We start from the raw sequence: 15,723 nt of genomic DNA, 5'->3' as shown, positions 1-15,723 counted from the left end.
TTGATTAGCTTCTAAAGACGAAATTATTTTTTTGAGAAAGAGATGTAACATGCTTTACATTGCTGCCTAGAGACATAACACCAAACTGAACCTATTTACATGTGTTGGAGACCGCTTATTCTCAAACTCAGGCTATGCAAAGAAGCAAGTCTCCATAATCAAAGGACAAAACAACTGAGTGTTACCATGTTTTGTCTTGACAAGAGAAATGCTGAAATAAGTTTTTTTAAAGCAAGAGAAGAACCATTGCTCAACACTCAGAAACACTCAAGAAGCTGCAGAACCTGATGGTTTCAAACAGTAAACCTGTTAAACTATCTCCTTTTAAATAAAGGGAGGTTGACTATACCATAGGAATCTCCATCTTCAAAAACCAAAAAATATTACCAAACAAGGTAGGAATTAAAGAGGTGCCAAGAGTTACATTAGCTAGTTTATGTTACTCTGCATTTGTATTTTATTTGCAAATCTATGACAGTGCCCATCTGATCTCAGCTGCACCTCACCACCTCACTTCCCTCACCCTTCCATAAACTGGAGGATTATGTCTACAACTGGTAAACCGCTGAAGCTTCAACCAGCTGTAGTTGAATTTTAATGTTGAAAGCACTGTTCAGACAACAAAACTACTGTCAGATGGACTCTCTTGAAGCCCTTCTATTGGACGCCTACAGTTTCCCAAAAAATCAGTATTTACATCCTTCTGGATTGTTTTCTTAACATATGTCTTTCCCGAAATACTTCCTCTTCACAAATTCGCAGACCAAGGCCAAAACAATTTCTACATTTTCTCATGGGAAGTCACCCTCACTTATAAACACAAAATTTGAAATATAACCCAATTTTATTCATCTAGTATGAGCTTCCACCCGACACTCATCAGCACTGCTACTTGCTCTGCCATTCATAATTCAATTGGAGAAAATACTGTGTGCTCTTTACGTGGATGAATGTATTCACAATAATCAAGTCACTTTAATTCTTATTTGATAAAAGAGCTTACTCTTAGTTTTTATAAAGATCCAAATAAGGCCACAAATCCTACCAAATAATTTTGTTTCAGTCTTCTTTATTGCACAGATTCTTTCCAAAACTTACTTCAGTTCTCCTGTTCTTGTCTCATCGAGAGTGTAATAAAACTTCAGTCACTTCATCTGCATTTCTATCCATTGCTCCTAAGTACAAGGAATATAGTGACTCCCCACACACCATACCGTGCCATCACAAACAGCCTGTATGCTGCAGCTTAACAGGCTGTGCAAGAGAACGCCAGGAACCCTACACTGAACAATGCTGAATAATGTACATAAATCTAGACTAAAATAATGGACACAAAGGGCCCACATATCAAGTGAAATGAGAGGGACTTGTAATTATTATTACTACTGAAGCACAAAGGTTGGGAAAAACAACAACAAATCTCAGCATTGTCAGGCAGCCCAGGAAGTATGATAGAGACATGAAGACTACTACAACAGCTCACTTTAAGCTACTGTAATTAAACAACATTTTAATTACTTGTAGTTGTGGGGGGAAAAAAAGTTTCATTCTTATTCCACAAATGAAACTGAGTGGCAGCTTGTTAAAATACTCAGTTCCCACAGACAAGGGAAACAATTTTAGCAATCTTTTTAGTGCAAGCGTTGGAGCTCAGTTATTGCATATCATGCTATTTAACCTTGCTGCAGTCCCCACATGGCAAACTGTAATATCTTAAACAGGCACAAAAAGAAATTGTTACTGAAGGCATTAATAAACTCTAGCAGCAAAAGAGCTGCATTTAATAATAAATTTGCAGGGACTCCTTTCAGCCCATCAAAAAAATTTCTTAATCATAATCAAAATAAAATCAAGTCACTTTGAAATTTGGCATTTAGAGTGTAGTAACAAGTTACGTGGCAAACTAGTAAACAAATAGTCCTACAAATTAAAGAACCATTTTCAACTGCTGGTTTTGTTAAGCTTCCTCACAGACCCATTATACACTTATGTGAAGTCCATTTACTCCCACCTCCCACATGTCTTTTTTTCTTTTTAGATAGGAAAGCCATCCTGTTGCAAATTGTTATATTAGGAAACCTTCTGATTTTCTCACTTAAAGAGGAAAAAACACCAGGAATAAAGCACCAAAACCTATCTGCCTCCAAGCCAGAACATGAGGTCATGGACTGTTAAATACAATTACAAGACAATCATAATACCTACAGTTTGAGAGTAGTAGGATTTAAACTTGTAAATGCTGAAGTTTGAAATAACATTCTGGATTCTAAAAGTTCGTCCTGTTACTGACTACCACACCACAGACAGATTTCAGCTAAAGATAAATGCTTGAAGCATTAATAATTAGATCCAAATAATATTTGCTACTCTGGGATCTTGGATGTTAATTTATACATGGCAGTAGAGATAAACGTAATTCCAAGTTTCTATACTTTTTCCACTCTTTTCTAGTTCCCAGAACAGCAGATATATTACATGCAAACCAAATTTGCAAAGCTAAGTACGAAGATGAAAATCAGAACTGGTAAGCAAGGCTTCAGGGTGGCTTATAAAATCAGATACAGTGACTGACTGCCCTCTGTAAACTGCTTTGCTTAAGAGCGCTGGCGGGACACAATCCTCAACGTATCCTTGCCATCTTACTCATTCCCTTCTCTTTATTCAGTTCCTTAACTCATTTAGTACCTATCTTCAAGAGCAAATAATGGAACACTCTTCATACTTTCCCCAAAGCGCATCATCAACTCTTTCCTGGGTGGATCCATTTTGTGCAGTTAACAATCACATCTGCGATGCGACGAAAAATGCATGATGAGTCAGTGCTTGCACAAAATGTCAACTAAAGTCAACTAAATTACATCCACATAGATAGAGCTATTCCACAGACTGCTGTCACTTGTATCCGACCGAGCAATCATAACTTCCTGCCATACTTCATTTTGGCCAAAAATAGAGAGGGAGAAGACAAACAAAGCAAAATTCACTAATAACCAACAGGACAGTTATTTTAGTTTGACCACAAATTCACCTTTGAGAAATCTTACGTTAGAAGAAACTATTTTCCTCTTCTCCCAACAAGTGCATGGCTCCCTGCTCCATACCTTGTTCCCCTTCTGGTCCTGCCTGACTACATCCACATCAGACAGCTGATCAGTGGGTCAGGGCACTAATTCAAGCACTGTCCCACATACCATTTAATTGTTAGCACCTCTGGTCTGGTTTGGGCCCCTGCTGCTCCAGTCAATGTCCAGGCATGCTTTAGGACACCATAGGACAAGGACTGTTCCCAGTATGCAGTATGGGCAAGTCTGCCTTTTTGCAAGGAAGGAGTTTAGGAGGGCTGAAGTAGAGGGGGATGGATCAATTAGTCTCACGTCCTAAAGAAGTTGGGACGTATCTCGGTGTAGAAATGAAGCACCATCAATTCCAGCACTTGGCATCTCCCAACCCTTCACTGCTGTGCCAAGTGGCTCAGCTCTTGCACCACCGCTCCCCACTCCTGACTCCTTCAGCTGTCTCATTAAGATCCCTCTTTTGCAACCTCTTTTTCCCCAAGTATTGATTCACTGTGGTTCACACCTTGCACTGCAGAGACAGATAGCTTTTTTCTCCCCAGTGTGAAGCAGAAGTTGGGTGGTGGTACAGAAACTCTTTCAGGAAGCTATGAATGCTCTGTGTGTGTGCAGGTCCTAAAGAAAATAATAAAAAAAATAAAACAGAGAAGCACACAGCAATGCGTAGTTGTAGCTAGGAAACAGCCAAGCTCCCTAGTGATCCTGTGAAAGACTGGCTCCTTTTTCCTCCGTCGCAAGGTGTTGATATACCACCTGGCCCTTGGGCAGAGTGGTGCACAAGCACTGTGAAAAGGGTGTGCGGGCAGCAGCGTGCTTGGGGAGGTCACACCAAATCCTCAGCTATATTAACTGAAAAGCAAAGATACACTCCCATGGAGATGAAGTGATTTAAGCAGAGCACGCATCCATGTGCAAAGACCATGGATTTAGCCGCTGCTAAATGTCAACTTTTTCCAAAGGTATGAGCATGTCTAAATCTCTTAAAATATTGACAGAATCAGAAAATGCAACTTAATTCCTGAAGGACTACACAGTTTGGCTGAAACTTCAGCAAGGTACCAAATACGAGGAATTTCAGTAGTTATGAGAGAAAAAAATTCCAAGCATTGCTATGTGGGTATCTGTTATAAAATCACAGGGCTAGCAGCTCCAGCTATAATAAAAATAGCCTAAGCTTGTTTTACTCCAAAAGGGGAAGCGTCCAAACATGTCTACTCTCAAGCTTACCAAAATTGACAAGTTTGTCGAGGAAGGTGGCACTTACCTAGAATTTCCCTTTGAAATCAAAACAGTTTGCTTTCTACAAAAACGTAGACAAGAGTATCCCTGACAACTAATTAATTGAATTGAAGGACTGAAATGTAACGTGAAGAGATGATGTCATTTCCCATTAAGTCATCTTTATTCCATAAAACCTCTTATATGGATAAACTAGTGCCTACTTTACAAAGTGACAATTGCAAACTTTTATGACCAGGTGACAAGAATGGACTATCAGCACATCACGTTGATCAACACATACAATGAGTATCTGACATATTACAAACTTTTAGAGAGGAAAACTTGTTTTATCCAATGGCGTTGATGTAGAATAGAAAGATTCTGTCACAGAATACAGTCACAGTTATTTTTGTAAAGAACACCTTAAAGAAAATTTAAAATTTAAAAAGCATAGTTCTAAGATTAAATGGAGAGAAAAAATTAATCCTATTTATACAAATACAGACCAAACATGTTTCCTCAAAAGCTGATTAAGCAGTCACTGCCCAGGAAATGACCAGAAACATCAAACACACACATTTTATACTATTCACAAGAAATAATACTTGAGGATGTGTCAGTGTGTCAGTTATTGAAAACTAAATCACTTTCTTGGGAGAAAGGTTTCTAAAATGCTTAAAGAGAGGGCCCTGCTCTTCTTTGTGTTAAGTAAGTTCCACCTTTAAACCATAAGATACAAGTACAAAGCAGCATTTCAAACTAGAAATTATATTTAGAGCGGAAAACTAAACACACGTAAAAGTTGAGTAGCTTCAAACAGTTCAGCCATTAAACAAACTGACGTCAATTATTAAAGTTGGTGTTGCAGTTATTTATTTTCATTTCCTGGTTCCACTTTGGGAAAATTCATCTACTCATTCCTGATGCCACTGTAAAATTCAATTCTATATGGCTATGAAGTATTAGGTAAAATAATTTTGTGAAGTGTTGAACTCAAGGCAGCTATTCACAGGAATATCAGGAACGAGATACTGTTCCTGATGCATATCAGTATTATCTGTAAAGCAGTTTTGGTAAATCGGGGGAATTGGTGCATTGACCGACCAACGCGATACAAAATTTCAGGCCTTTTGAAAGACTTCATAGCTTTTAAGCATTACTGAGAAACAATAAATAAGTGCTACATGATTTTAAAAAGTACATAAATTAACAAGAGGAGCTGAAATTGTAGGCAATGCTATCTAGAAGTTTCCAGTACAAAAGTATAGCAAGATTTACATAAAATGAAAGATTTTAGTGTTATTAACGTAAATTACTCTAAGGTTCTTTATGATGTTCCTCTAAGTGGAGCTCAGCTCTTCCTTTAAAGTGGAGTTTGCTATTTTCTATCAAGTTTTGTTCTTACATTTTTAAACATCTTAATAACGCTAAGCTAATAAGACAGGGATTTACTATTACAAAAATTTCTTTAGAAAAAAAATTTTACACACAAGATAATGTTAGCATGTAATCTGACACTACTCAGAAGCATAGTTTAACATCCTGTATTTACATTATTAATGTAAACATAAATGCACACTAAATTGCTGCTTAAATAAGCTATATAATATCCACTGTTATTAACTCCTCCTCCTTAAAATGAGAATTAATTCTCAAGCATATAAGAGAAGCTAATTAATCCTGACTTCTGCATAACATATTAGAAAGAGTACTTTGTTTTCAGAAAGTGTTTCTACCATTACACACATCAACTACAAGAGCTTTTAAATGTTCAGTGTACCATGCCTAAAACGCTTTCACACTTTACTACACCGATCAGCAGAAGTATTCCATTAGCTCTCAGTACCCAGCAATTACAATACATACTCTGGCCCATAAGGAAAAAAAAAAAAAAAAAAAAAAAAAAAGACCAAACCCAGGACTCCAGGACTTTTCAATTTAATTGAAGTTTTACAGAGGTTCTTGCCTGTTCAGGGCCTTTCCAAAATAAAAACTTTAATAATGAACTTTCTTTTCAACTGCACATTTATCAGCTAATAGCATGATTTGTACATGCCGTTGTGATGACCTGGTGCCTCTTAAGGCTAAAGCAGCTCAGTTTGTGCCAACAGTTCAGCCTAACTCACAGGATTCAACTTTACTGGAATACATAAAGGAACTTTATGGTGTGTATGGCGTGTAGCTTTCTCTAGATGCAAGTCTAATTTGTGGAAGATTGCATAAAGCGAAAAGTTATGTAAAGTGTTTACATAACTAAAAAAATTTACGCTTGAAGTGTCCCAATTCCTCCATCCAAAAGGGCTGAAAAGTTTGTTATTTACTTTTACAATGGTAAATACTCTATTCCTTTTTCCTTCCTTCAGTCTAGCTGGTTGCCTCCTATCTACCTAAATCTCTCAGATTGAAAACTGCGTATAAGCAGAGCAGTAAGTTTATTACATTCCTGCTTCCTGCCATGTTTTATCTATCAGTCATCTAAATTCTGTAGCCTTGTATCATGCTTGCAATATCAGAACCCAGTCCTAACTTGGCCCCTGGAGACTAACAGAGCATTAAATATTAATCAGCAACACTACTTACCACATTGAAATCTAAGTTTTTTTCAACCCACTCCTTGGCTTCCTTGAATTCCTCTTTCATTTCCATGATGTAGAGTGTATCAAGGGCATCCACTATTGTTGCTCCTTGAATGTTACCTGAAACACATGAAGAGCCAGTGATTTATTTTCCAACATCAGGCTTTTCAGTTAGATCTAATTAATTTAAATTAATTCTCATTTCAAAATCTGATTTCAATTAATTCAATTAAAAATTGGGCGTATAAGCATTCAAGCGGGCAACTAGCAATTCACAGTCTTAACTTTGATTCTCATTCCACAATACAGCATCATAACATTTACGTATTTCTTCCAGTATCGAAGTTTTGACGAGCGGTTCTGATGCACTGCATTTTCAGTCATGATTTTGCATTTTTAAACACTGATGTAACAGTTCACTGTAAAATGTAATTCAGAATAGACAATAAATCTCAATAAATGGAGAAATGACTGTTTCTTTCAGTTTGGAGATGCTTTTTTGTTTCTACACTCAATAATATACAAAAAGCTTTAAGAAGCTGGTAAGTAGTGATCACATCTCAGTTAAGCAAGCCCTGTAAGAAGTACCCTCTCTGAGAAACAATTTTTCTGATACTGTACATCACGATGTAACTTGCTCAAGATAGCACTGGGGGACCAAAGGCAAACTTGCACACATCTGAATTTCTCAGCTCAGGACAGGCTGCCAGACATCCGTTTTCAGAGCAAGTTCTGGGTGTTTGCAAAAGTGGCATCCTTCTGCCTCTGTTGTGGAGACAGGTAAGAGCCAGTTTACTGGCCTTCACTTAACATCGCAAGATGAAATATCATGAGTATATTCACTTTGGCATGGATTAAGTGTTCATGAGTCTGTACTGAAAGGGTAATGTAGAGGGTCGGGGAGAAAATAAAGCCATTCAAATGATTTTCTCAGGCTTCTTTTGAATTTATAGTGACCTTTTAAAACACCATTTTCATCTAAGAAAAGTCTGAATTCCTATTTACTGAATACTGTCAAAAATTCAATTTTGGCCACTTTACTCAATTTTGTATTTTTGAATTTGGCTCCAGCAATTCTCATTATAAATGAGAATTATTTATAATTCTTATCTACTGTTAAGATATTCTTTAGAGAAGACTCTAGATACAGACACAAACATTTAGAATTGCAGAATAATTTAGTTGCAAGGAACAGAGAAAGTCATTAGGTCCAATCTCTCTGTATCCCAGCAGGGCTAATGACTGGGGTGGATAGTTGACTACTCATTCAGGAATTGATTGCACTAAGGGAAAAACAAGACAGTAGTTACAACTAACTTTACAAAACTTGATTATCATTTTGCCTCTGAAATACCTGATGAAAAAGTAAACTCAGTCTTATAGACTCATCAAGTATCAGAATTTAATTATTCATATTTAAATAGGAAATCCAATATTTCAGTCAACTCTTGCAACTACTACCATCAAGGTTTTCTGCTTCCTCATGAAATGGAGGAGTGATTGGAGACCTCCATATAGTAGGATTGACACCTTCATAACTCAAGCTTCCAGGTAAAAAAATAATTTTCCATTTGTATCACCTTAAACAAAATAATAGCTGAGATTATTGTAACAGTTACTTGGTACATTTGACAGAATCAGATGCTCTCTCTGTTTGAGCAGCTGCTAACTGCATATAGCATCCTTTTTGGAACATCCCTTTCCTACTCTGAAGGAAGGAATCTATATATTTTCCCCTAGATATTCCACTAATAAAACCGCAGCATACTTTGGTAAGAAGGACATCATATCTTCCCAGAGCTTATTTGGAGCTTGGCTGTCTTTCTCTCATATTAAAGGAAAAGCATTCCTTTAAACTTGGCTAAGTAACTTGTATTTTTCCTGAGCTCATGAGAAAGCAAGAGCAATTGTGGAAAACTGCTGGAGGACATGTGCTCAAGAACACTACTACAAAGGCTCTGGAGATGTTTAGTAACTCCATACAACAAAAGCAGCTCTTGGTGAACTTTTACAACTGAGCTGTACTTATGGAAAAATCATCTATAACCTGATTTGCTTGAGTGGATTGTGATAGGCTCAGCGGGCAATGACATTCTTTGTGATAATCCTCTTGTAATACAGCTAACACCACCTCTAAACAGTTGAACTTTCAATTTTAAGGATTAGTAGTTGAGCTGCAACTCACTACTGAGTCAGAAGAAAAAGAGGAGAAAATTCAATCTTATTGAGAAATCACCCTTGGAGCCACCAACTTCCTACGATTTATTTTTTTCCCGAATCTGCAGGAAGACCGAAGAAAAAGGGAGAATCTCAAGTAGGCCTTACTTTATTTGAAATGACATTTGCTATTGTTATGAAGGCTCCAGAACACAGAATAAAGCAATTAACATGACAATTAAATAGTCAATTGTCTCCAACAGTTATACTTCAAAATTCTTGATAAAAGATAAAAGGACACAGAATACATCTTTAAAGTGTCAGTTTAGAGGCCAGAATTATGACTTGTGAATAATTGCAGTTTACACTAAGTTAGCCAACAGGATAATCCAAACTTAAGAGTGCTAAGGAAATTGTGTAGCTGAACAGCTCACTTATAACCAGGCAGATAAACAAGGAAGTGTGTGTGTGTCTGTGTGTGTGTGTGTGTGTGTGAACGACACAAAAAGGAATGCAAACAACTTAAATGAACATTTCTTATTATGGAATAAGACCAAACATTTCACAAGTCTATATATCCTATGCTTCTCAAAGCACACCACATAAATTATTAAATACAGTTATCATTCATGTTAGTTCCTACACAACACGCCCAAGGAATTACACAGCAGTCATGGTCTACAAGAGGCAAAGATTATTGCTAGGCAATTACAATACGCACTCACATGACACAGAATATTTGGACAGGAAGACTGTTTTGTTAAACACCTAATGTACTGCTATACATTTGATTAACAGTGAGCACTGGGTTACAAAAAGTGCCAGCAAAGTTGCAGTCACCATGGTAGAGTTTCGTAGTTGCCCTCGGCAGAAGGAAGATATCACAAGCAATACTCGGAGGAAATTCATACACCTCAGGAAATTAGATATATTTTGCAGATAATACAAAAAAAATAGCATACTCGAGGTAGAGAAGATGGACTTGAAATTCATAAAACATAAGCTCGAACTGAGTAATTTTGAGGATAAAAGAGGTAACCAGATGTACAAGCCTACCAAAGTGAAACATTATTAGTCTCTATCGAAACCTCCAGACCAAGTACTCATATACGCTCCGTTTTACTTCCTTTGTTAAACCCACTTCTGTTTTTCTCTCTCCTCTTTACTAGCAGCATCATTTACTCCATGTAAGTGATTAATACAGAACATGTAAAATATCCTACAAGCTACTTAACTGAAGAGAAAGCAAAAGAAATCAGTCAAGGTAGAAGATGAGAATGTTATTTTTTCTTCCAGAAAAAAGTTACAGTTTTGTGTTTCTGATATGAAGCACGAAAATTAATATGGGACATCCATATTTGTAACTTTTTTATGTGATGGAAATTCAGCACATGCAAATAATAATGGATATCACTTCAAAAAACAGTGCGAATTTCAAAAAAATGTTTCCTCAATTATTGTCAGAAGAACTGCTTTTTAAAGCTACTTTGTATTACTGTGGAAAAGAAAGAAAATTTCATACGTAGCCACATTTGAGTTGCACTCAGCCCCACCCTGATCTTCTCAGACTCTTCATTGTTTTCAGCCAGTCAGGCAAACTTGTCGTCACCTTCCAGTTACTGTAAGTTTAAGAAGCTCAGTCATAGCAGATGTATTCCATTAAATCTTCCTTCAGTTTGTCATTTCAGATTCAAAATTCCAGCAATATAATTCATCATAATTTTTTCTTAATCTGGCCACTTAGAACAGTTCATATTTTCTTAACATGGGAAATTAGACCAGATAACTTCTGTAGCATTAAATATGCCATTTTAAAAAAAAATAAAAAATAAAAATCAATCAAGCATCCAATTTTTTTCCAGCTTTATATGCATATACATTGTACAGTAATGACTCTGAACTACATTATTCTCAATATATTCAAGGATATAGGTTTGACAAAATCAACGTTTTGATTAGAGCTGTAGGTTTCTTACACCATTGTTTAAAAAGCTGACTCAGATTTAAAAAAAAATGTTTTCCTTTAAATAAAGTTCACTGAAAAGGTTCCTATCCAATATCATTAGCAATTTAAAGTGTCAAGAGTGATTAATTATTAAAGGGTGCTATGCCAAAACATGAAACTCTTACTCAAGTACTGGCAAACCTCCAGCAACACTAACATTTTTAATTTCAGTTACTATTGCCAGCTGGTAAGAGTGGGAAAAGAAACAAGACTCTTAAGTTTTTACAGATCTAACTTTTCATATGTGAAAATGAAACAATACTGTGCTATTTCTAGAATACTCTTCCAATCTCTAGTATCCATATCTGTGCATTTTAGAGCGAGCTCTTGGGCCTCTGCATTTAATAGAGCTCGATGAATTTTTCCTCCTCTTTGCCTTCCATTGAAGCCTTTGGCATCCACCACACTTCTGGCACCCACGCAGCTCAGCTACACGTTTCGTTATGAACCACCTTCTTTTGTTTGTTTGAACACGTCGCCTACTGATTTGGTATTTCCACTCCTTATAAAGGATACTGTTCCCCACAAGGAACAATAAATCCTTGTTCACCTCATCTAGGCCACTTTTTATGAGCCTCCATATATTGTACTCAAAAGTTTTCGATCTTTCCCACTTCTGAGTTCAAGTCCACCAATTCTGCATATTAACTTAGAATTCCATCTCCCATGCTGCTATATACCAGTTTAAATTCAGGCATGTTAGAAACCATTTGCTATTTTAAAGTGCAATTATCATCTGTCAGGGAATCCTTCCAGGTTCCTGGAATCACTTGCAGTTTGCTATTGCTGTAGCTACCTTGACTAACTTGTTAGCACTGCCAGACTCTCACTCTGGTCACTTAATTTTCCAGTGCTGTGATAAGTAATTTGAGAGCATAAGGGATCCTTGCAAGAGGTCAGCAATAACCCTGAAAAATGCTTTCTGGAAATCTAAGACGACAATAAACTTGTCTTCATATAGACCAAGTTATTTGAAAAAACAGCAGTTGTGCAGCATGACCTCCTCTCACAAATGCTGTGTTGTATGAATATGTGTATTCGTCCACGTATCTGCTAATATTACTCTTTAGACGAGTTTCTATTAATTTAGTTGGGAAAGATGACAGGGTTACTTCTAAAATTAAGGCCACATACTGAAATCCAAAATTCCAAGGAATTCAGCAGCAACAGTGAAAAGAAACAAGGCTGGGGGGTGGGGAAGCTGTTTAAGCGTCTCGATTTAAATTAACATATTGTTTAAATACATGTACCATAATTTTCTAAAGCTATATTAATTAACTTACAGTTTAAAAATACACATTGTTGTACACTGCAAGACAGTTCTTAGTACGAATTTTGGCAGGCCTTAAAAATCTTCATATACCTTAATGCTCCATACCAGAAACCACAAAAATCAGTTCAAAGTGGAAGGAACAGCATATTGTAAATTATAGTACTTTGGCTTTGTATATTGTGAGTATTTACTAAGTGACTCCCTTTTCCCCTCCAGAAAAGGTCCTTTGTCACTCGTGGAGACTAATTATATTATGCCCACAAGTTACAATATTATTAAACTGGCAATACAGCACATGAAATACAGATAATTAAAAAAGCCCTTTAGTAAGACTCACTTAAGTGCAGAAAACACTTCTAGAAAGAGCTCTCTGCTAGTGCAGCAATGCTCATTAATTTTAAATTAGTACAGAAGGCTTGGAGAAGAATAGCTCCCAGGTTAGGGGGCTGGTGGTGCAGTGCTGTGAAAAAATTGTCAAAACCGTGATTTTGCCACTTCCACACTAGGAAAGTAGACGGATAAAGCTTTATTTTAGCAAACACTGTTAACGGTAATCTGAAATTTTAAAGGTCAAAGTATTCAAAATTAACAGCATTTACTCAGGGTCTACTTTCTACCAGGTATGGGCAGAGCACGATTAGTACGTGCAGCAGAAGTCATAGCAGCATAGGAGAAATGCCTGGGTTTGCTGGTGCACAGCTATGGTGCAAAGAGATGCTTAGCTATTCCAATTTACTTGATTAGTCTAGAAATAGTTGTACACTTCATGGAATTAAACTAATAAGAATGCTACAGAGACAACTAGTAATGACTCTTCGTCTCTGCCTTTTCAAGTAGTTGTTATTGTAACTGAATTCTTTCTAGTTGGAGTAAACTATAAAAAACCCACAATAATGTTAGTTACTTGCCAAGACAACACGGTAAAAGCTAAAGTGGCAAATAAAAAGGAAACCAAAACATTACATGGATGTGCTGAAAAGACTTTGCAATGGTCAGAGGCAAGTGTGTGGCTTTGGCTTGAAACATAAATATTTCAGTTTATGTATGTAGCCTTTCTCCAAAAGCTAATTATTTTTAGTGTGCCCATGTGAGGGGAAGCAACTTGCGCTGGTTTTGGCTGGGATTAAGTTAATTTTCTTCGTGGTAGCTAGCATGGGGCTGTGTTTTGGATTTGTACTGAAAACAGTGTTGATAACACAGGGATGTTTTTGTTATTGCTGAGCAGTGCTCACATAGAGCCAAGGCCTTTTCTGCTCCTCACACCACCCCACCATTGAGAAGGCTGAGGATGCACAAGAAGTTGGGAGAAAATACAGCAGGGACAGCTGACCCCAACTGACCAAAGGGTTATTCCACACCATATAACAATGTCATGCTCAGCATATAAAGCTGGGGGAAGAAGAAGGAAGCGGGGAATGTCCGGAGAGATGGCATTTGTCTTCCGAAGCAGATGGTGCCCTCCTTTCCTAGAGATAGCTGAAGACCTGCCTGCCCAGTGGAAGCACTGAAGGAATTCCTTGTTTTGCTTTGCTTGTGTGCAGGGCTTTTGCTTCACTTGTTAAACTATCTTCACCTCAACCCACAAGTTCTCTCACTTTTACCCTTCCGATTCTCTCCCTTATCCCATCGGGGGAAGCGAGTGAGCAGCTGGGTGGGACTTAGTTGCTTCTGCTCATAGAATCATAGAATGGTTAGGGTTGGAAGGGACCTCAAAGATCATCTAGTTCCAACCCCCCTGACATGGGCAGGGAAACCCTCCACTACACCAGGTTGCCCAAAGCCTCATCCAACTTGGCCTTGAACACTTCCAGGGATGGGGCATCTACAACTTCTCTGGGCAACCTGTTCCACTGCCTCACCACCCTCTGAGTGAAAAATTTCCTCCTTAGATCTAATCTAAATCTCCCCTCTTTCAGTTTAAAGCCATTGCCCCTTGTCCTATCACTACACACCCTTGTAAAAAGTCCCTCTCCAGCTTTCCTCTAGGCCCCCTTTAAGTACTGGAAGGCTGCTATAAGATCGCCCCGGAGCCTTCTCTTCTCCAGGCTGAACAGCCCCAACTCTCTCAGCCTGTCTTCATAGCAGAGGTGCTCCAGCCCTCAAATCATCTTCGTGGCCCTCCTCTGGACTCGTTCCAGTAGCTCCATGTCCTTATTGTGTTGGGGACTCCAGAGCTGAACACAGTATTCTAGGTGGGGTCTCACGAGAGCAGAGTAGAGAGGCAGAATCACTTCCCTCGACCTGCTGGCCACGCTTCTTTTGATGCAGCCCAGGATACGGTTGGCTTTCTGGGCTGCCAGCGCACATTGTCGATTCATGTTGAGCTTCTCATCCACCAGCACTCCCAAGTCCTTTACCTCAGGGCTGCTCTGTCTACAGTCTACCAGTCTAAAGACTCCACCAACTTATCAAATATACCATCCACACACACTGCTCACAGAATACCAAGGTAGGTCCTTATCTTCAAAAGTTGGTTTCATGGCATTTATACTTTTGAAATTAAGCTTAGCAAAGCAATATCACTTGAAAACAACTCTCCTCTTCTGTGTCAGGAGAGCTATACTGTCTGCAACTTAATAGAACATTAAGCATCAGTGAGCTGCAGCATTGGAACCTGCTGTTCCCCACAGTGAGGTATTTCAAGTTTCTATCCCATAACAGACACTCTCAATATATGCAAAGTACCATAACTGCACCAATTCATTCATAGGAGGGGAAGTGTTCAAAATTAAATAGCTGGCTAATTAAATATGCTATATCTTACTGCTATTAAGACAATCAGAAACTTGTATTTTTGAAAAACTGAGACCTGGAAGCAAGAAGAAAAGATGATCATGGCAAATTAGAGATAGCTATGATACATGACAATGAACTGAAGGTCTTACTTGATTTCTAAAGATTGCGAGGAGATTCGCGGGACACAGAGCTGGAGCTAATCTATTCTCAAATAATTCAATTCAAAATTACCTTAAAAGTCATCAACCATTTGGAATTCTTTTTTTTTTTTTTTTAAAGAAGAACCAGAAACAAAGATGATAAGGAAACTTGTTTGTTTTGTTTCATGAGGAAAAAGAAGTTTAACTATTTGACAAAAAAAAACAAAACAACAACAAAACAAAACAAAGCCAGATCATCCTTTTATTGCTTTATGAAAAAGAAGGCATTTGTTGAATTCAAACATGAAGGTACACATCAGATCTAATGATCAGGACAAGATTACAGAAACCAAGATTTGTTTCTGAAACACAAAAGGAGATTATGGATTCAGGAAAGGGTAGCTTATGAGACAGATCTGCAGATACGCTGCCATTTAGTACTCAGTAAAGCAATTCAGCAGAAAGAGATCTAATGCTTATTTTGATTTGCCAGCAAGATCAATAAGAGTGAAGATGTTTCTAGGAAATCTCCTCAGCAATA

The 15,723-nt window shown here is 37.7% G+C and overlaps 1 protein-coding gene across 1 annotated transcript in view; it reads right to left on the bottom strand.

Moving 5' to 3' along the window:
* Positions 1 to 15,723, bottom strand: part of MAN1A1 (mannosidase alpha class 1A member 1) — a 167,491-nt gene that overhangs the window by 103,601 nt on the left and 48,167 nt on the right. The window contains exon 3 of the mRNA XM_086632109.1: positions 6,876 to 6,991. Within this exon, the coding sequence (XP_086488235.1) occupies positions 6,876 to 6,991 (116 nt within the window). The remainder of the gene's footprint in view (positions 1 to 6,875; positions 6,992 to 15,723) is intronic.

This window comes from Tauraco erythrolophus, chromosome 2, assembly GCF_009769465.1.
Source record: "Tauraco erythrolophus isolate bTauEry1 chromosome 2, bTauEry1.pri, whole genome shotgun sequence".
Taxonomy (NCBI): Eukaryota; Metazoa; Chordata; class Aves; order Musophagiformes; family Musophagidae; genus Tauraco; species Tauraco erythrolophus.
Note: the sequence above shows the minus strand (reverse complement) of the source record. Positions and strands in the feature narration are given on the sequence as shown.